Genomic DNA, 21956 nt, shown 5'->3' with positions numbered 1-21956 from the left:
TTCTGTCTAGACAAAGCCTCAATTTTTCCTCAATAATATTCTTCAAGCTGCTGTCAGAACCAGGAACCTGCACAGTGAGGAATCAGACTCAGAATGGTGATGCTTTTGTTTAGTGTCCCCAGTGCACTGTGAGCACATTGGCACTTGGATTATTGTTGAATCTATTAAGGTTAGGAAGAAAGTGAAGAATGGAAACCAGAAAAAATGGTCGGTGCTTCTTTTCAAAGATAACTGTGAAATATTTTATTCTGATTGTTTTCCCTTCATCTTGGTAAATATAAGTTTGCATTATATTTACTGGGGGCTGCTTATCAAAATCACCCAACTCATGTTAATATTGCTACTTGTAGTTTTATGTTAATTTCCACTTGCTAACTCAATTAATATTAAATACTTAGAAGAAAGGATAGATGTTTTGCTTTGATACATCAGTACTTTCATTTCTTTGAAAACTTGGTATCAGTTTACTTGCAGGATTTAGATAGGGTGTTACATAAACGTTGGCACTTAAGCTTTGTATCCTAAACATCCTCCTCAAAGGGATGTGGCGAGATTTATCCAACTAACTAGAGTCCCTATATAGGTAGTTTCTTAATGTCTCCACCCAAAGGAAAGCACTGAAGAATTTCCCTAATGAATATGAACTCTCAAGACTCTGGCTCTCTCCACCCTGCTTTTATGTTTGCTAACTGTTTAGCCAGCCATTAAGGTCCCAGAGCGTGGCAGCAGAGGTGCATTGAAGTAAGCATTCGCACGATGCTCAACATGTAAAAGAGGCCTTAAAAGTGTTGGTAATGCTCGCTAGAGAAAAGGTACTTTTTCACTAGACTCAAATTTGTGTATGAATAAAAGCAGTATAGGGATCCCTGGGTGGCGCAGCGGTTTGGCGCCTGCCTTTGGCCCAGGGCGTGATCCTGGAGACCCGGGATCGAATCCCACATCGGGCTCCCGGTGCTTGGAGCCTGCTTCTCCCTCTGCCTATGTCTCTGCCCCTCTCTCTCTCTCTCTGTGACTATCATAAAAAAAAAAAAAAAAAAAAAAAAAAGTATAGTTATAACAGGATTTTGCAAATCAGCATTTTTAGAAAACTACATATTTTTTAAAAATCTTTATTGGATTTCTTAAGCCATCACCAATGGGCACTAATAAATTTCTTTAAAAAATCATCTCGGGATCCCTGGGTGGCCCAGCGGTTTGGCCCCTGCCTTTGGCCCAGGGCGCGATCCTGGAGACCCAGGATCGAATCCCACGTCGGGCTCCCGGTGCATGGAGCCTGCTTCTCCCTCTGCCTGTGTCTCTGCCTCTCTCTCTCTCTGTGTGACTATCATAAATATAAAAAAAAATAAATAAAATAAAATATAAAAAATCATCTCTATGCCAAACATGGAGCTTGACCTCATGGCACTTCACGGCCCCAAGATCAAGAGTTTCATGCTCTATCGACTGGGCTGGCCAGGCACCCCTAGGAGATGTATTTAAACAAAAATAGGTAGTAGTGGGCTATAATGTAACCCCAGTCGTCAGCTTAATTTGCTGGCCGTCTGGCTTCTGTTCCCACCACTGCTCACGGGGCCTTTGGTTGCCTTCTTACAGCCCTATATCCGCCTTCCCCGAAACTTTATTATTGCATCAGGCATCACTGCCCCCCCCCTTTGAAATTCTCACTTCCTTGAGACAACAGGTGAATGAGACAGCGGGGGTGGGGAAAGAGCCCCAAACTTAGAGGCTCATCATGAGGAATAAATCAGAGCATCTTTTTTAAAAGCCACAGTTTTGCGGGGCTACACAACATCTTCCCAAAGAACATTACCACATAGTTAAACCAGAACTCAGACCGATTAATTTACTTTTATAAATCTAAGTTGGATCCATGAACTGTCACATTTTTCTGATAAAATTATACTTTTTTTTTGGCAGGCTGTATGTTATTCAGCTTGTGCCCTTCTGTGGAATTAATATCAACACAACTCTTACTGCCTTGTGACATTTTCTGCTCACCATGATCAACACAGAGCTTGCCCCGTAAGTGTAGGTAGACATGGTACAAGAGGTGACGTGTCATTCAAGGTGACTTTCCTGGCAGCCAGCCAAAAGTAAACTGACTCCAGACAGATAGGACTGTTTTGTTGGCTCCAAGGCACACTTAGAATGACCCCACCAACTGTAGGGCCCCAGTATGAAAACCGACCAATAGTAATTAAGCTAACACAGTTCCCTTGTTCTGCTAAATTACTGTGAGGACCTATGTTACGGTTCTATTTTATAATGTATGGCACCTGTGGTGTTAATGTGACAGAATTACAAATAAAGTATATAAGACAGATGTTTACAAATAGTAATTCATAAAATCTTTACAAAGAATTTTAAAACTTGAATTTTAGCTTTCTGAGGAATTTATATGTCATCTTTATTTTTCTCATTTCATCTCATAAAGGTGAAAATGTAATAAAACTGTAGATAACTGGGTTCTAGTTACAGCTCCACAATTGTGTTTTGGTTTTGTTTTTCTTAATTAGGGGAAATTCATTACTGTCTCTTAATTTTTACCTTTGCTCATTGGTAAGATGAGAGGGTTCTCTTTAAACTTCTCTGAGGTCTTCTCAAATGTATATTTTCTGTGCCTCACTTTTCTTTTTTATTAATCTCTACACCCGACATGGGGCTTGAACCTACAACCCCGAGAGCAAGAGTTGCATTCTTCACCAACTGATCCAGCCAGGTGGCCCAGCACTTCAGACTTAAAAGTCTCTCTCTGTCTCCGTATCTGGAATATGCGTTGGAATAATTTGGGGTGAGGAGTTGGCTAAGAGCTGATCATTATTGAAGCCAGGTGATGCTGGGTACATGGGAGTTCATTACTGTTCGGTCTATGTTGGGTATATTTGAAGTATTCCATAGTTAAAACCTATATATACAGATATACACACAAATATATACCTATTTTGTACATATACAAAATTCCCAATCCTATCCTTCAATTTATGCCTTCGTTACATACCTTCAACTTTCCACCTCCACCAAATCTTTGGCTCAAAATAAGCCTGTCTAGAGCCAAATATATCAGCTTCCTGACAAAAAAGTCCAATTCCTTCCTTCCAACTTCCCCATTGCCCATGTGCGACTACGTCCAAGTCATGCTCAGAATCGTGGTATCATCATTGACTCACCTCTCTCCCTCTCTGCTTAGTCACCAAGTCCTATCTGTTTTTCTTTCAAAATGCCCACATTTTTATACCTGCCACAGGAGGCTAGAGCTCCATCACCCAAAATCAAAATTTCACTAGAGCCTCCGAACCGGCCCTTCTAATTCCCAGCCTCCCCACCCCCCCACCCCGGGCCACTCAGTGTTCCTCCAGGCCAGAGCAGGAACATTTGTTTGGAGTATAATTTCAGAGACCTTCAGCCGTTTCCTGTTGACGGCAACCTCAATGCTGAGCTCTTCTGGCTGGTGTCCGAATCCCTCCTCCTTCTGAGTCCCCTCGACAGCTTTCTTCCCGCTGTTCCCAAGCCCGAGCCATCTGCTGTGGCTTTCTCTGCCTTTCAGAACAGTACCGAACACTATTGCCCAAAGCAGAAGCAGTTCCTCCGAACTTCCGTGACCACATTCACAGAACCCATAATGAGCTGCTGGCAGCCGCACTGGTGTGTCACTGGCCGGGCTTTCAATCACCTGACACAACTCAAGGAAAGCAAAGAATCTGCTAATGGAGGAACAATTTTAATTAGGGAGGGAATGTTCGTTCCACTTTTTTTTTTTTTTTTTGAATCCTGATGATAGTTTCATTGGAATTCTAGAGAAACTGAAGTGCTTGAAATCAGGTAATAATAGTAAAGGGAATTGTGAAACTAGGGCAGCACTTTAGAACCGACAGAGCTGCTCCAACATAGGAGTTAGATGACCGAGTACATTTTATTAAATGTGCTTTAGACACAGGAAATTGGGTCTTATTTGTTTATTTATTTTTAAAGCTTATTTATTTGAGAGAGAGAGAGAGCATGTAACTGTGCAGGGCAGAGGGAGAGGGAATCCTGAAGCAGACTCCCCACTGAGCACACAGCCTTATGGGGAAGGGGGGCTTGATCCCAGGACCCTGAGATCATGACCTGAGCCGAAATCAAGAGTCGGAGGCTTAATTGAGCCATCCAGGTACCTCAAGGGCATTTTTAAACAACTGTTATGATTTTTAAAACATTTCACACAGAAGAGTTTATGACTTCTGTGAATGTAAAAATATAAACCAGAAAATTCCTAATTGAACATAACATTTTACAGAAAATCTACACAGCACACAGGAAGTATTAGGAAAGCAGATGCAATAGCCCACCAGGAGGAGAGAGCTGGGGCTGTATCTTTTTAAAATAGAGTACAGATTTCATATTTACAGGTAAATGGTTACTCAATTTCCTTTAAATTCCTTTGGATTTGGGGGTGGGTGGTAGGGAAGTGTGGATTTAGTGTGAATGTTTTATAAGCAATACATTTCAATTTTACTTTATGAGGAAAGATGGCATTGTGTTAAGAAATAAAATGGTTTGTATATTTGAACTCTCACTAATAGATATGAAATAGTACACATAAAATTATAATTCCTTCGGGGGCACCTGGGTGGCTCAGATGGTAAAGCATCTGCCTTTGGCTCGGGTCAGGATTTCCAGACCCTGGGATCGAGCTCCATGTTGAGCCCCACATCAGGCTCCCTGCTCAGCAGGGAGTCTGCTTCTCCCTCTCCCTCTGCCTCTCCCCCTGCTCATGCTCTCTCTGTCTCAATTGAATAAATAAAATATTTTAAGAAAAGTATAGTTCATTCAAATTGCTAGAAAATTATAATAATTTAGCTTATGCTGTTGGAGAGGTGTTATTGAATGGGGATGCCTTTGGACTTTTTTTGAAGATAAGAGATCATTGTAAATGATTCAAGGAAAATGTATATGGGCTTTAAGGAAATACCCAGACTAAAGGTGTCCTGGGCACATCAGTCCAGGGACTGAGGAGTCCATCAAGGACCCAAGGTAAAGGAGAAATAGCTTGACTGTTTCTACCATCCTCTCTCGCGTTCATTTTGTGCTGGGGATGATATGATATTGGGATCTGACTGCTTTGTTGTATACTTTAAAAAAAAGCTATAGAATGGGAGTCTCAGGATTTCAATTTTTTTATGTGTGACTGAAGCTTCCAAAGCTTTTCTTTTTTTTTTTTTTTTAAGATTTATTTATTTATTTATGATAGACATAGAGAGAGAGAGAGGCAGAGACACAGGCAGAGGGAGAAGCAGGCTCCATGCAGGGAGTCCAATGTGGGACTCGATCTGGGGACTCCAGGATCACGCCCCGGGCCAAAGGCAGGTGCCAAACCGCTGAGCCACCCGGGGAACCCCCCAAAGCTTTTCTTGATTAAGCTTTCTTTGGGTGTGGTTTTGTTCTTACACACATAGTATTTATTCTCAAGTAACTAAGTTATTATCTTCATTCTGTTTTGCAAAAAACCTGCTTTTTCCAGTTTTATTAAAAAACTAAAGGCCCTGGTAGCCTTTGTGAGGCTAATGAACCCAAATCAATTTACAGTTCTTAAAAAATGCAAATACAAAATCAGCTTGATAACCTGCTTATGATGACTATTTTTTTCTAATACCAAAACATGGACACAATCTTTCTTTTTTTAAAGATTTTTTATTTATTCATGAGAGACACAGAGAGAGAGAGAGTCAGGGACACAGGCAGAGGGAGAAGCAGGCTCCATGGAGGGAGCCTGATGCGGGACTCGATCCTGGGTCTCTGGGATCATGCCTTGAACTGAAGGAGTCACTACACCACTGAGCTACCAGGGCAGCCCTTATAGAAGATTTTGTTTCCTAATGTATAAATGCATTTGTATGGTCAGTCTTGCACAGGTTTAAAATCAATCATATTGGGGCGCCTGGGTGGTTCAGTGGTTAAGCATCTGCTTTTGGCTCAGGGTGTGATCCTGGAGTCCTGGGATCGAGTACCACATTGGGCTCCCTGCATGGAGCCTGCTTCTCCCTCTGCCTGTGTCCCTGCCTCTCTCTCTCATTGTGTCTCTCATGAATAAATAAATAAAATCTTTAAAATTAATAAATAAAAATAAAATCAATCATATTAATTACACATTTATTAAATTGCCAGAAATCCAGGCCATATCATTGCTGCATAGCACCTTGTTGATAGACTATGATGGTGACATTTTATGATATGATAATATGAGATTTACGTGAGCCGGAAATGCTGATAACTGGAGGGTTTTAGTTGATTGATTTTTTTTTTTTTTTTTTTTTTTTTTTAGTCTTTACAAAAGCCAAGCAGGATGGACAAACAGAAGCAAATTCATAAGGCTGCTGGGCAGCATAACTACATGAACGGTGCCCCCTTGAGTTGTGCAAGGTCGCTGTGAGTTTTAGAGTGTTTATGACAACTGGTGAAGTGAATGGTTGGGTGAGCAGTGAAGCCCCACATGGTTTGGCGTATTGGGTAGCAATGCACTGGCTAGGAGCTAGGGATCCTGGTGGCTTCTCTGAGCTCCTTGGATACGGGGCTGTATGGGCTTACCGTTTAGTATTCAGGGCGCGTCCCGGCATGCTGAACACAGCACAGAGCACTGGTGATTCCCTGCAGCTGGTGGGGGGTATGGGTATGTGTGCAAGGGCAGACATTATTTGACAATAACAAAGGAGAACAAATTTATCATGATCTGATGAGCATCAAGGCTTGGCTTTGTGTTCATTATGTTTCTGTGTCATGGAAGAGAGCAGAATCCCCACAAGTAGACCCAAAGGTAGTGTTTTACTTGGTCCAAAGAGCACAATAGTAGCCACTTAGTGTCAAATTTTATGCTGTGAGGGAGAAACACTATCTCATTGTCTATTGCATTTAAAATAAACATGGCAGGGGCACATGGTGGCTCAGTCAGTTGAGGGTCTGACTCTTGATTTTGGGGTGGGGGTGATCTCGGGGTTGGGAGGTTGGGCCCCAGATGGTGCTCTGCACTCGGCGGGAGGCTGCTCAAGATTCTTTCTCTTTGTCCCCCTGGCACCCGCCCTCCTCACGCCTGCTCTCTCTCTCTCTTTCTCAAATAAATAAATAAATATATCTTTAAGAATGATTAAATAAAAATAAATGTGCCAAAAAGAAAAAAAATTGCAATTATGAGAATCGATCTGTGAATTCAATAAAATTGATAATAACAGCCAATAACTGTCAATTAAGTATTTAGGTGCCCAGTTTCTAAGCTTTTAATAATAGGAAATGAAACCAAGGATACAATTATTTTTTTGAGTGCTGTAGTCACTGAAAGCAGAGGTGAGTGAAGACATACATAATCAGTTCAAGAAAGGGAAGAAACAAATCAAAAAAGAATCACTGATATTCTTACTGATTGATTTTTCTTACTAACACTGGTAGGGAGGGAAAAACATATAAGCCTCAATGGAGCTGTCACGGACTGCAGGAGGTTGAGGTAATATTACTCTCTTAAACAGGCTCTGGTTCTCATCACAAGGTAAAGCAACTGGAGGTGCAAATGATTAAATTACTTCTAAGATAATAGACTTAGAATTATTCTCTAACTAGATAAATAGGCACTGTTTCTCTGAGGAATAACAAGGAACTATTGTTAGATTAAAATTATTTAGTGATTCTTTAAGGAACAAAATAACCACATGAACTTTTAAACTGTTTAATGGAGGCAATGAGTAATGCTACTCTAGCATTTCCTGTATATCAGGCGGTATTCTGACTACTTTGGATGATTAACTCATTTAATCCTCACAAGTGTCCTATGAAGTAAGTACTTTAAAAAAAAAAAAAAAAAAGAAATACTCTTCATGCCCAGCGTGGAGTCCAGTGCAGGGCTCGAACTCACAACCCTGAGATCAAGGCTTTAGCTGAGATCAAGAGTTAGACACTCAACTGACTGAGCTACCCAGGTGCCCAGGTACTATTTTTTTAATCAATATTTTATAGATGTTCAGGGGGGTGACCTAAAATTCCCAAGGTAAGTGGCAAAGTCAGGACTCAAACCCAGACAGTCAGGATCTAGCATTTCTGTGCAGAGCCAACATCCCTGCGCTGAGTTTCGGTACAGAATGGAGGACAAGTCCATTCCTCCGTGCCCTATCCTATTTCTTCTCAAAGCAGGAACCATATCCTCTATTTAGAAACAAAACATTTGGAGCCAGAGAGACCACCTCCTTGACCGCTTCTTGTTTCCCTGCCGGTTCCTCCAGAGAGGGAAAGTGTGAATATCCATGGCCTGCTGGAGGGCCAGGACCAGAGCCCAAGCCTTTGGATTTCTTCCATTTCTTCCATGACATCACTTTGCAGACTTTATTGGTCCCCAAAGTCCCTAGAACAGTGCTGTGCTATATTCTCAGTGAATGCTTAGGCAAGTATGTATAGAGTCTATGACTTAACATAAAACATATAAAATCTATTAATACATTATTTTTTTATTAATACATTATTAAAACATAAAATAACTCAATACAAAAACACTGTACCAACTTTTTGTATTTCTGCTCCTTATTTATTTTTAATTTTATTTTTTTTACTCCTTTTTAAAAAACGATGGATATGTGATCATTAAAAGGAATGTTGAATTCTATCCATAAAATTTGGCAGTTTATGGAGAGCATCCATAAAACTGAGTAACTGTCATGTAAAAATAGAAAAAAATAGGGAAATCATTTTTAGTATTCATACTGTGCTTTACAGTTTCAAAACTCTTCCTTATTTATTAATGCTTATAAACAAATTATATATATATTACATATATATTTTAGAGAGGGAGTGGAAGAAAGGCAGATGGAGAGGGAGAGAGAATCTTAAGCAGGCTCCACACCCAGTGCGGGAGCTGACCTGGGGCTCAGTCTCATGACCCTGAGATCATGACCTTAGCCAAAATTAAAAGGTTGATGCTTAACTGACTGAGTCACCCAGATGCTCATATTATTTTAATGTATACTGCTCTCTGGGTTGATTTTTTTTTCTCCTAAAATATCAGGGAAAGAATAATAGCAGAAACTTGATCTGGGTTCTCTAGTTTACTTGTTGATATATAACTCAGAAATCTATGAAAATTAATTTCCCAGTTGTGGTAGATTAGATTGCAAATAGCCATTTCTCTCCCCCTTCATCTCTTCGGGTGAGGGATATACCTTCTGCCCTCCTGGCTCTGGGCTTGGCTCTGTGACTTACGTTGGCCCCTGGAACGAGAGGAGATTTGACAGGAGCAGAGATTTTAAACGAGCTCACGTGGTTTGGCATGCCCTCTTGTGATCCTGCCACTGACCGTGAGAGGCATCCCAGCGAGCCCCTGCCCTTCCACCTATTCCCTGAAGGAGAGGCACAAGGACTAGACCTGGTTCTCACCAGCTCCCTGCTCAGCAGAGAGGCAGTCTCCAAAATTTCAGTGGCTAGAATTTTCGAGTCCACCTCTCCCCTTGTTTCTGCACTCTCTCTCTCTCTCTCTCTCAAATAAATAAAATCTTGTCTTAATAAAAGGAAATCACATTTACTAACAACCTACCATATGCCAACTGTTTCATATTCATTGACTGCAATTATTATTATTTTTTAAAGATTTATTTATTAATGAGAGACGCAGAGAGAGAGGGGCAGAGGGAGAAGCAGGCTCCCTGTAGGGAGCACAATGCAGAATTCGATCCCAGGACCTCAGGGTCACGTCCTGAGCCGAAGGCAGACGCTCAACCACTGAGCCATCAGGTGTCCCTATTTTTTCCCCTATTTTTAAAAAAGATTTATTTACTTATTTATTTGGAGGAGAGAGAGAGAGAGGGCGCACAAGTGGGAGGGGCAGAAGGAGAGGAAGAGAATCCAAGCAGACTCCAGGCTGAGCACGGAGCTGGACGCGGGCTGGATCCCTCAACACGGAGATCAGGCCCTGAGCCCAAACCAAGAGTTGGACACAGCCCACTGCTGCACCCGGCGCCCCGGCTGACCACACGGTCCTTAGGGCGACGCCACGTGGCGGGGACTATTGTTACGGGGCAGTAAGCAGCTCCTCCAGGATCACCGAGCCGAGCAGGAGGGCTGGAGGGAAGCCCAGCTCCACGCGACGGAGACCCGCGCCCTCTGCTCACTGCCACGTGTTACCCACGACTTTTTTTTTTTAATTTTTTTATTTATTTATGATAGTCACAGAGAGAGAGAGAGAGAGAGAGAGAGGCAGAGACACAGGCAGAGGGAGAAGCAGGCTCCATGCACTGGGAGCCCGATGTGGGACTCAATCCCGGGTCTCCAGGATCGCGCCCTGGGCCAAAGGCAGGCGCCAAACCGCTGCGCCACCCAGGGGTCCCTACCCACGACTTTTAAAATCACAGGCTCAGAATGAGAATATTTTAAACGGCTCGTGGCGCCCTGAGACAGGCTGGAATTCAGACCCCAGCAGCTACATCTGAGGAGATAACATGTTAATGGATGTTACTAAAAACCAAACGTCTGGAAGGATTGTTTCCAAGCTCCTAGAAACGTGGAGCTAAAGGTTTGTTCTATTCTGTAACGTCTCGGGCAGCCCCGGTGGCGCAGCGGTTTAGCGCCGCCTGCAGCCCGGGGCGTGATCCTGGAGACCCGGGATCGAGTCCCACGACGGGCTCCTTGCATGGAGCCTGCTTCTCCCTCTGCCTGTGTCTCTGCCTCTCTCTCTCTGTCTCTATGAGTAAATAAATAAGATCTTAAAAAAAAAAAAAAAAAATCTGTGCCTGTTCCCGCAACGGCCCGGCTGGGGGACAGTCGGGGCAGGCACCCCAATCCCGTGGGGGGGCCAGCAGCCCGGAGCGGGTGCTCCTGGCTGCTGCTGGCTACTTGGGCGGCGGGGTGGAGGGCGGCTGGGAGCCAGAGCCAACTGCCCCCTTGTCCTCGGTACAGCCAGTGGGAGACGAGGCCCCACTGCCCGGGCCTGGCCCCCCGGGACACAGTCCCCGAAGGAGGGGAGGCCGGGCGGCAGGCACCCTGGCTTTCTCGGAGCTGTGCCCATTGCCCCCCACCTCCTGACACCCTGGCCCGTGGGTGGGAAGCAAAGGTCACCTCGCGCCCACCTCTCCTTGCAGCCGCTTCTGGCCTGCTGTTGCCTAATGGCCCGTGTCCCACCCCCAGCATTCCAGCGTCCTCAGCATTAACGTTTGCTCTAGCTCCCATCAGAGGGATCCTAACGAGTGAATTCATGCTGGGATTTGGGGAAAATGGCTTAACCTAATTTTTTTTTTCCTTTTTTTTCCCCCTTGAAGGAACAATTGAACAAATTTGGATAAACTGTAAATAGTGGGATTTCAGAGACCAAGAAACCTGAAATGACGATAACTAAATATATTGAATGCTATGTGCCAGGCAAACGTGTTTATTCACTTGATGCTCATGACAACCCACTAGGGGAGTCCCTCGTATCACGTCCCTAGTATCACGTCCACTTTACAGATGAGAACACTGAGGCATACAGAGCAAACTGTGCTGCCCAGGTCCTTGCGGCTTTTGAGCTTCACTCCTAACATCGGCTGTGAAAGAGCCAAGGGGCGCCCGGGCGGCCCAGTGGTTTGGGCTCAGGGCGTGATCTCAGGGGGGTGGACCTGGCCCCAGGAGGGCCGGCGCTCAGCAGGGAGGGTGCCTGAGATTCCCTTCCTCCGGCTCTCCGCTCTGCCCCCCACTCAGCAGCGTTCTCTCTCTGTAAAAAAAGAAAAAGAAAAGAAAGGCAAGAGACACGGGTAGTGGGAGCGCCGAGTGCTTGCCCGCAGCACCCGACCGGTCCCCTCGGCGCTGGAGACTGGCCGCTTGTTGAGAACTGGGCCCCGGTGCCCGCCTGGGCCATGGCTGAGGGGAGCCGGGGGCGTCTCCGAGGCCAGGCGCTCAGCCCTGGAAGCTGATGGACTGTCCAGTCCCCTCGGCTGACAGGCCGCAGGGTCCAGCAGGGCTCAGGGGTTGGCTGGGCCTCCGGCATCTCTCCGCTACCGCCCGCGGCCTGCTCGTGCCCCCTCTCCATAGGGCCAGCTCCCAAGTCACACGGGTCCCCACCTCAAGAGGTCCGTCCCACCCATTGCCCTCCCTCCTCTGTCAACCAGGTCCCTCCTTCCCTCACAGGTGAAGGACACAGGTGTCCCGCCCAATGATCCCCTCCACCCCCCACCCCCACCCACGGTCACACCGCTGCTCCCGGGTGCAGGTTCCCCGAAGGCTGCCTCGGGTCTCCACACAAGCCTGAGGCCCCAGAGCCTGCATGTGAACCCCCGGCCTACCCCGGGCCTACCACTGTGCCACCGACGGACCCGCCACGGTGGCCAGACGCAAACCCGGGCTGCTGAGAGCCACGGGCTAGAGCTGGGCCCGGCCGCATGGGGACCGCATCCCGGGGCTCCGTGGGGTCCGCATCCCGGGGCCATCCGTGGGGACCGCATCCCAGGGACCTCCGTGGGAACCGCATCCCGGGGTCATCCGTGGGGACCGCATCCCGGGGCTCCGTGGGGTCCACATCCCGGGGCCATCCGTGGGGACCGCATCCCAGGGACCTCCGTGGGAACCGCATCCCGGGGTCATCCGTGGGGACCGCATCCCAGGGACCTCCGTGGGAACCGCATCCCGGGGTCATCCGTGGGGACCGCATCCCGGGGACCTCCGTGGGAACCGCATCCCGGGGTCATCCGTGGGGACCGCATCCCGGGGCCATCCGTGGGGACCGCATCCCAGGGACCTCCGTGGGAACCGCATCCCGGGGTCATCCGTGGGGACCGCATCCCGGGGCTCCGTGGGGTCCGCATCCCGGGGCCATCCGTGGGGACCGCATCCCAGGGACCTCCGTGGGAACCGCATCCCGGGGTCATCCGTGGGGACCGCATCCCGGGGCTCCGTGGGGTCCGCATCCTGGGGCCATCCGTGGGGACCGCATCCCAGGGACCTCCGTGGGAACCGCATCCCGGGGTCATCCGTGGGGACCGCATCCCAGGGACCTCCGTGGGAACCGCATCCCGGGGTCATCCGTGGGGACCGCATCCCGGGGCTCCGTGGGGACCGCATCCCGGGGCCGCGTGGGGGCCTCATCCCAGGCGTCCGAGGGCAGGGGGGGGACGAGCCATCCTTACAGCTGCGGGCGGTCCCCGTCCCCCCCCCCCCGCGAGCACCCTCAGGCCTGGGAGGGGACAGTGAGGAGCCAGAGCCCCCCCACCCGCTGCTTCTATTTACGTTTTTACGTTCGGTGCAAACCTGTCGGGTCCGGGAAGGGAGGCGGGAAGGACAGTGGGCAGGGCACCCGGGGGCAGGAGGAGCCGCGGGGGCGGGGCGGCGGGCCTGGCTGGGGGGTGCGGGGGGCACGGCTGGGGGGGGCACGGCTGGGGGGGGGCACGGCTGGGGGGGCACAGCTGGGGGGTGCCGGCTTCCCGCCTTCAGCCCACATCCCGGGCTCCGATCCTTCCGCGCAGGGCTCCGGGCTCCAGAGTCCGTCAGTTTGGGGAAATGGGCAGAAACCAGGCTAAGGAAATGGTCTGGCAGCCGGAGGAGCAGGCCTGAAGGGCGAACTCACGACATATTAAGTGCAGCCTCAGTAGGTGGACGGGCGGACGACAGCGCGGGAGTCCTGGCCTGGATGAAAGGACCGGGAGGCCGGCTCGGCTGCCAACGGGATTCCTCCTGGAGCACACGAAGCCGCCGTCCTCCAGTAAGGAGTTTCTCGTCTCCTTTAGATCCTGCGTGCAATCCTGAGCTCCAGCTATTCCAAAGCTGAACGTTGTGTTAAAAAAAAAGGGGGGGCCAGAATGGGGGGAGCAAGGGAAACAGTGGCAAGGGTTGATCTGGAGCTCAGGAATGTGCCATAATATTTGTAAAAGTAATGTTTCACCCCTTTTCTGAGCTAAGTGCAGGAAGAGTCTTTAAACTTTGGCTCAGGGCTTAGGGGGCGCCTGGCTGGCTCAGTGGGTGGAGCTCGAGACTCTTGATCTCAGGTCAGGTCATGAGTTTTTGAGCCCCACGTTGGGCGTGGAGTTTACTCAATAAAAATAAATAAATAAATAAATAAATAAAATAAAAAATAAACTTTGGCTGTGTCTGGAGTTTTGGATCAGCGTCCCCACAATTCTTTTCATGCTTTGTCCTCACTCTTTTGCTGACTGGGTACTTTGCTGTGCATTTCTGAGATAAGGATTCTAAGTTTATTGCAAGGAGAGAGCAGGGGTTTTGATCTGAGAAAAAGGAAATGAGGGGATCCCTGGGTGGCTCAGCAGTTTAGCGCCTGCCTTTGGCCCGGGGTGTGATCCTGGAGCTCCGGGATGGAGTCCTGAGTCCGGCTCCCAGCATGGAGCCTGCTTCTCCTTCTGCCTGTGTCTCTGCCTCTCTCTCTCTCGCTCTCTCTCTCTCTCTATGTCTATCATAAATAAATAAATAAAATCTTAAAAAAAAAGGGAAGTGGAGTAATTTTGAGGTTAGCATTACTTGAGCATAGTCAGGAACACATGAGCGCAGAATGAGCTACAACTTCGTGAAACCCAAAAGAGCCTCAAACCACAGACCTCTCATCAGCACAGGCCAATGAAGTCCCCAGTAGACAAAGAGACCGTGAAACATGTGGCCAGAGAGATGAAGAGCCATAGCATAATGTCCCCTTTCACCCGGTTAGAGTGCAATTGTCTTGTGATTGAATAAATAAAATACGAACCCACATCCTAAAGCCCCCCTCTCTCATTCCCACATGCAATGAGAGAAAAAGAGAGAGATCCCTTAGACTTGCCTGCCCTGTCCAGTCTTGTGACTGTTGGGCACTTAAATGTGGCTGGTCCTCTAACTGTACAGGGAAGCACACACTGGATGTGTGAAAAAAGCACATAATCTCAATAATAATAGTAATAATAATAATAATTTTTTATGTGGATAGTGTATTGAAATGAGATACCTGATATGCTAGGTTAAATAAAATAAAACATCTTCACATGAATTACCCTTTTTATTTTGTTATTATGGCTACTAGAGAATTTAAAATCCATGCGTAGCTTATATTATATTGGACAGCCTGCTTTAGATTTTCAAATAGCGGAACAGATTTCTAGGGTAGCAGTTTGCATTCCCCTTGCTAGATTTTCTGAAGAGGGCTAGCAAACTGATAAACTAGGAGTTCTGCTTGCATTTGCTTTTCTCAGGAATATTATCTCAAAGTGCTCAGGCCGAATTGTTGTCAATTCGAGCGGATGTTTGGGGCCGATGAAAGCCTCGTGGTACAGAAATTTAATTGTTAATATTTAAGAAATGCAGCTGGGGAATAACAAAGGACACAGTGAACAAGACTAATTATTTGGACATAATTTCATGTGAATTAAACTCATAAAGTCCATCAAACCCTTCACCAGGGTTTGTGAAACACTGTTACTCATAGAAGACAGCAAAATGCCATCATTTACTCATCTTTGTATGCTCGAGGAAACTGAGAAAATGTTAATCCAAGTAGAACACTAACCTCTCTGTTGTGTCCCAGATCATTCTGTCTGAAAGAAACCATGTAGAACTCTTTCTGTTCGTGGATTTCTTTTTTTTTTTTCCCCTGACTGAGTCAGAGAACAGTCTGTGGTCTAAACTAAAAAAAAAAAAAAAAAAAAAAAAAAGCCTTATGCAAACGAGTAGAGGCGTGTGGATGGGTATGGAATTATTCATGAAGCTACAAAGCTGGAGAGACACTCCCTGTTCTCCCCTCTGGAAAGACTGAGGAGGATGTAAATAAATGCAGGTGGCTGCTTACTTGGCAGCTACTCTTTAAAAACTGCAACTAGGAGAAGCAACCACTTGACACAATCTTTTCTATGCTGTTTTTAAATGAGAAAACTGATCTATAGAAACACACCAACAGAAGAGCGATTATAAAGACAACTGAATGTGTATCATTCTAGACCATTCTAGGCATTCTAGACAATACTAGCATTGAAATTTGACCAATAAAAGAAATGGGATTATAAACTATTTGGGGGTTAAAATGGAGAGCTGAGTGATTCATACAAATTCAATATCCTTACTGAGACCATCTAATCTCTTTTTATACTTATTGAAAGATAAGTTATTCTTATTTTTCACTCTGGGAAAGCAGCTACGATTTGGGGGGTGGGGTGGGTGATGGGGGGGTAGCAAGAATGTCCTGTCCTCTTTGGGGAACAAGATTTCTTGTCCCTTTCAAGGTCTTATTAGCTGGACTAAGAACCACATTGATAGGAAACAGATTAACAGGAGAAAATAAAATTTAATAGCATACATACGGAGAATCTACAAAGACACGGAAATTCCGAGGACAATCGAGCTAGATGAAGTGTATATATGTCATCTCAAGCCAAGGAAAAGGGGCTAAGGATCTGTGGTTTCAAAAGAAAGGGATGCAATTCCCAGGGCAATAAGAAGAGCAGATGTTTGGTAATTAGATGTTTGCCTGCTATATGAGAGGTTACTGAGATAAAATTTATCTCTGGTAATAACCCATATTCTGGTAAGACTTTTGTCTGCCCACTGCCAATTTAGATTTTTCTGTGTATGAGGGTAGGGGGCAAAAGTTTCTGTTGAACCAACAAGTTTCTTGATTGCCTCCAACTCAAAATAATCCATATGCTGGGGCGCCGGCTCCTGACTCAGTTTCCACTAAGGTCATCAAGGTGGTGGGATTGAGCTCCCCCCATCCCCGGCCCAGCGGGGAGTCTGCTTGAGATTCTTTCTCCTCTTCTCTCCCCGCCCAAATAAATAAATCTTAAAAAAAAAAAAAATCCACATGCCAAAGTGGGCCACTCTTGGGGGGGCTTGTCCTGAGCCCCTTCAAATGCTACTGGGAAGAGTCAGCCACGTTTTCAACAGAATGTAAACGATGATCTTGGGCCTTGTTGGCAAAGCACCATGGGAAGAAGACACCCAGCTAAAGGTCAAAATTGGCCTTTTCTAAAAAAAAAATTGTCCTTCCACAGTGAACCTTAGAGTTTCCTGTGTATAAAAATTGGTTACCCCGTAGGTTTTGGGGCTGATGATGATGTTTAAATCTTACTAATCTTCTCTGGAATGAAACCAGCGTGATTCAAAGAGAAAAGAGAGGCTGGAACATGTGCTAATCCCTGAGTTCTTTTCTTTTTATATTAAGAAAGGATTACTAGCTTAATGTAATTGTTTCCTTTTAAATTACTGGTTGTGCTGCTAAATGTATTTAGAATGTGTCACTGAGTGGTCCCAACTAAATTCATACAGTTTTCATCAACAGACCATATAAAAAAGTACAAGCATATTATATAGTATCTACTTCCGAGGCTCTTGGACTAATGTGTATTGGAATTTAGAAAGAAAACACAAAAGGTGACAGATTTCAAATTATCTTTATGTTTGACTCTTAGGCTTATCCTAAAGTCATAGACATTTGAGAACCAGAAAGAATCTTTGTAAAACCGGCAGTACAGAGCAGTGGTGTGCCGAGCACAGGCAGTGGGGCCCAAGTCCCTGAGCCCTGAACCTGGCTCTGTGACCTAGTAAGTGTATAATGTCAGATAAGTTATTTAACCTCCTGGAAACTCAGTTTCCCCTTACCTGTAAAGTAGCCGTAATCAGTCGTAGTACCTACCTTACGGGTGATGGAGATTAAGTGAGACAATGTACGTATTTTGCCCAAAGAAAGGACTCCATAATTGCTAGCGATGATTATTTCGTGCAGTAATTATGTGTCACAGGTGAGAAAACTGCAGCAAAGAGACTTGTCTGGTCCTGTCATTAAATTGTGACAGAGCCACAGCTTGAATTCAGGGGCGGAGCTCTTATCACTTTTCCTCAACATCCACTTTGCCCCGTGGGCTTTAAAAATATTAATTTTTATAGTCTCTGCCCTTTTTTGTTGTGGGCCCCAACTACAACTAAATACAAACACCTGCAAAGCAGGAAAATACAGCCTGTGTTTTAATAATTAGTAAGTTATGAAATTGAATTGTAATAGACTTGTATCCTAAGAGACTGTTCATTAGTACAAGTTCATCATTTTTCTTGAAATCTTAATCTAGAAGGCTTCAAATATGCTTGCTCTGCTTTCTGAATTCTTTCTACACGTTTTCTTTCAGTTTGTCTCCCTCTGGTGGATCTTAAAAAGGACTTGCTTTTATTTTCAGAGTAAGTTCTGGATTAGCTGGGGTAGGTTTTGCACAAGTTGAGCGTCGTCTGTCGTCAGGCTGGTTCATGTCGTGGAGCTCCTGGAACACTAGGCTGCCCGGGTGGGAGTCCGCAGAGACTCCAATTCAAGGAGGATAGTAATAAGCCAAGGGCGTTTGCTCCTGGCCACCTACGCAACCGCTAAGGAGCTCCGGCAAAGATGCGGGGGGAAAAAAGTGTGTTCAGAGAACTGCAAGTGGTTTGAAACAGCTGAGAATAAAGTGCAGGGATGGAGTGAAAGGGTAAGCAGGAACCAAACCACAGGACCTTTCAAGTTATGTTTGAGTTTTATTTTTTTGGGTTGTATTAATTAGATTCAGGCTGCAAAAAACCTGAAAATCCAAACAAGTGACTTTTAGAAAACTAAAGTTCCATTCTGTTTATATAAAAGAAATCAGGATGTAGGTAGCTTAATATGGAGCTCCCTATCATCAGGGATCTAGGCTCTTTCCAATTCCATCTTCTCCACCCAGAGCATTGGGCTTTTGTCCTCTTGGTCCCAAATTGGCTCCAGAGCTCCAGCCATTGTATGCATTTATCTAGTGGGACATCTGTATTTGCACTTAGACTCAATTTTCCCAGAAAATAAATGAACTCATTTCTACCCCCAAAGTAGTTCTTCCCTTTGGTTCTCTGGCTCTTTATTTCACAGAAGAAAGAGCAATAAAATGCGCCTGAGAAGGAGGTATAGGAGACTGGAGCTGAGGGGAAAGAGTTCAGAAAACAACAGAGGAGTGATTTAAAAAGGAGTGGAGGGGATCCCTGGGTGGCTCAGCAGTTTAGCACCTGCCTTTGGCCCAGGGCATGATCCTGGAGACCCGGGATTGAGTTCCACGTCGGGCTCCCTGCGTGGAGCCTGCATCTCCTTCTGCCTCTGTCTCTGTCTCTCTCTGTGTGTGTGTCTCTCATGAATAAATAAATAAAAATCTTAAAAATAAATAAATAAAAAGGAGTGGGGAGGCATGCCTGGCTGGCTTGGCTGGTGGAGCACACATGCGACTTTTGATCTCTGGGTCATGAGTGTGAGTCCCATGTTGGGTGAAGAGATTACTTAAAAACAAAATAAAAGAAAATAATAAAAGAATGGAGTGGTCCCCAACCATGCTAAATGCTGCAGAGGGTTGAGGCATTCGAGATCTGGAGGTCAGCTTTTATCAGAGCTGATAGCCAGGTGACTGGTGAGCCCGGGGACGGAGTGTCCGCGCTTCTCATAGAGCAGGGCCCTGCTTGGAGTCGAGATTCAGGGCTGGAGTTGAGGTTCAGGGCTGGAGTTGCACCTCTCCTGCCTCTCACGGTTATCAAGGTGGGGTAGGGGGTGCAGGTTAGTTAACCAGGAGGTGAAGGAGGGGCAAAGGCGGAGAGTGCGGGGGTGCGGCCTGAGTGCCCGGCTGGCCCCGTCGGGGCTGACCAGCCGCAGGCCGCGGACAGGCTCCGGCCGGCTTGTTGGCTAAGTGTCTGACTCTCCGTGTTGGCCCAGGTCACCGTCCCAGGGGCCCGGGGTTGAGCCTCGGGTCAGGCTCCCCGCTGCACGGGGAACCGCCTTGGATTCTCGCTCTGCACCCCCTTCCTGCTCCCTTGTGCTCTCCCCCTCCAGAAAGAAGGAAGGAAAGAAAGGGCTGTGGACATCTCAGCTGTGTCCGTGGAAAAGTCTCACACACCATACTCTACTTGCACCTTGGTTCTTCTTTTTTTTTTTTTTTTTTTAATTTATTTACTCATGAGAGACACAGAGAGAGAGAGACAGAGGCAGAGGCAGAGGCAGAGGCAGAGACACAGGCAGATGGAGAAGCAGGCTCCATGCAGGGAGGCCGACGTGGGACTCGATCCCAGGACCCCAGGGGTCACGACCTGAGCCCAAGGCAGACACTCCAGCGCTGAGCCCCTGGGGCCCCAATGTAACTGGTTCTGATTCAGGTCACAGGTGAGGAGACCTGCCTCCGTGAACCGCTGTTGTGACTTTTCCTATACATTCCCTGCTTTCGTTCTCATCAGTGCTTGACAGTGACCGCAGAGTGCAAGCTTCCAGCTCAAATTATATACAGCAACGTGTCACATTTCTCAGATCGTTTCGCGTGTATCATCTAATTTGATTTTTCTAGCAATCATTGGTACATTATCTTCTCATTTTACAGGTAAAGAAGCCAAGGTTCAGAGAGAGGTGAAGTAATTTGAGTGACAAGCAGGTTTTATGACTTGAATGTTCTGAAGAGAGCTATTATTTTAGTGAGTCAAGTTCGAAAACAGGTTTAAAAATATAAGGCATTTAAAAAAAAAAATAAGGCATTTGAAAGGGCTGCTGTTTTGGCAGAAACAAAGCCTTCCGCCTGAACTGGAGAGCAGGGCTCTGATGTGCACAGGTGCTTTTGGGTGTTGGAGGGCACCTTATGCCCTAACCCAGGCGGGCACTCAGAAAGCTGAGCCTTGACATGGAATAAGGTTCATTCAGGCTGCTCACCCTGTGAACCTTATGCGGGACGAATCTGCATTTTTTAGATTTTTTTTTCTTTTTTTAAAATTTTATTTTATTTAAGATTTTATTTATTTATTCATAGAGACAGAGAGATAGAAGCAGAGACACAGGCAGAGGGAGAAGCAGGCTCCGTGCAGAGAGCCCGACGTGGGATTTGATCCAGGGTCTCCAGGATCACGCCCTGGGCCTCAGGCGGCACTAAACTGCTGCACCACCAGGGCTGCCCTAAAACTTTATTTTTAAGTAATCTCTACATCTAATGCGGGGCTCGAACGCACAACCCTGAGACTGAGAGTCACACGCTCCACTAACTGAGACAGCCCGGTGCCTCTAAGCTCCCTTTTCTTACCTTCTTTCAAAAAGCCTACAAAATCTGAAGTTCCAAAAAAATTAATCAAATTGGAACAAAACTGAGATGACCACTACTCCCTCTTGGAGATAGGTTTTCATTGCTCTTTTGATTTCTAAGAGTACAGTGAGTCCATTACAAAACGACTCACTATTTCATCTGGTGGGTATTTCTAGGGATTAAATCATAATCCTCATCCTTCATAAAATAAGGCATGTCGTTATTATAACAGAGAGCTTCCAAAATGCGTGATCCCAGTTTCTCATCACTAGCTCCGAATAAGGCTTTTCAGTGTTTTGGAGAGTTATATCAAACTATGCAATTTAGTAGCTTACATTTATTGAGCATTAATCCTCTGCCAGGCTTTATGCTAAGCACTTTGCATACATTATCTAATTTAATCCTCATTACAATGCTTTAGGGTAGGTAGCGTGGTCCTCTGCAATTTCCACATGAGGGACCTGAGGCAGCCAGAGGTTAAGTGACTTTCTCTTCTGGTCAGTTGTGGACAGGATTGAAGAGAGAAATATATCTCAGTGTAATAAAAGATCAAAATTCCTCTTGTGTAACTTGGAGATGGCTCACAGGTGGCCCTTGATTCTATGGAGGATTATGCCTGTGGTTGGAATTAAATTGGGAGCTTCTAAAGCAATAAGAAGAGGGAAATGTGTTAGTGTTATATGTTATATGAAGGTCCTTTCATAGTTTAGGGCCATGCACTTGGGCAGACAAAAGTGAGATAGATAAGGTCCTGCTCCATTTGGGGCTCACAGTCTCAGGAGGCAGATTATCATTTGGTTTATAGGCCATACATTTTCTGGTCCTTTTAAATTCATAACTATAACATTAATGGACACTTAATAGTTTTTTAAAAATATTTTATTTATTCATGAAAGATACAGGCAGAGAGAGAAGCAGGTTCCCTGCGAGGAGCCTGATGTAGGACTTGATCCCAGGACCCCGGGATCATGACCAGAGCCAAAGGCAGATGCT

At 46.0% G+C, this 21956-nt stretch overlaps 1 protein-coding gene and 1 long non-coding RNA gene across 6 annotated transcripts in view; one reads left to right on the top strand and one right to left on the bottom strand.

Annotated features, from left to right (window-relative positions):
• The window catches only part of DDX59 (DEAD-box helicase 59), an 84341-nt gene extending 72981 nt beyond the window's left edge, over positions 1-11360 (top strand). For 2 of the 4 annotated variants that reach the window (XR_013382450.1, XR_013382449.1), the window contains 3 exons: positions 6299-6402; positions 8169-10513; positions 11256-11360. Coding sequence is in view for 1 of the 4 variants with exons in the window: in XM_077902408.1 (XP_077758534.1) it covers positions 6299-6402; positions 11256-11265 (114 nt within the window). In the remaining 3 variants the exon portion in view is untranslated. Of the gene's footprint in view, positions 1-10; positions 2792-6298; positions 6403-8168; positions 10514-11255 lie in introns of all 4 variants that reach the window. The other 2 variants (XR_013382451.1, XM_077902408.1) reach the window with 2 other exon arrangements.
• Positions 11350-17699, bottom strand: LOC144316473 (uncharacterized). 2 transcript variants are annotated; one of them, XR_013382454.1, is made up of 4 exons: positions 17570-17699; positions 15452-15563; positions 13532-13728; positions 11350-11686 (listed from the first exon to the last, which is right to left on the bottom strand). It is a non-coding gene; the product is annotated as an uncharacterized LOC144316473 (long non-coding RNA). The 2 variants fall into 2 exon arrangements; XR_013382453.1 differs by lacking the exons at positions 15452-15563; positions 17570-17699 and having other exon boundaries at positions 13532-14323.
• Positions 17700-21956: the final 4257 nt, after the last annotated feature.

This window comes from Canis aureus, chromosome 6 (genome assembly GCF_053574225.1).
Source record: "Canis aureus isolate CA01 chromosome 6, VMU_Caureus_v.1.0, whole genome shotgun sequence".
NCBI lineage: Eukaryota > Metazoa > Chordata > Mammalia > Carnivora > Canidae > Canis > Canis aureus.
Note: the sequence above shows the minus strand (reverse complement) of the source record. Positions and strands in the feature narration are given on the sequence as shown.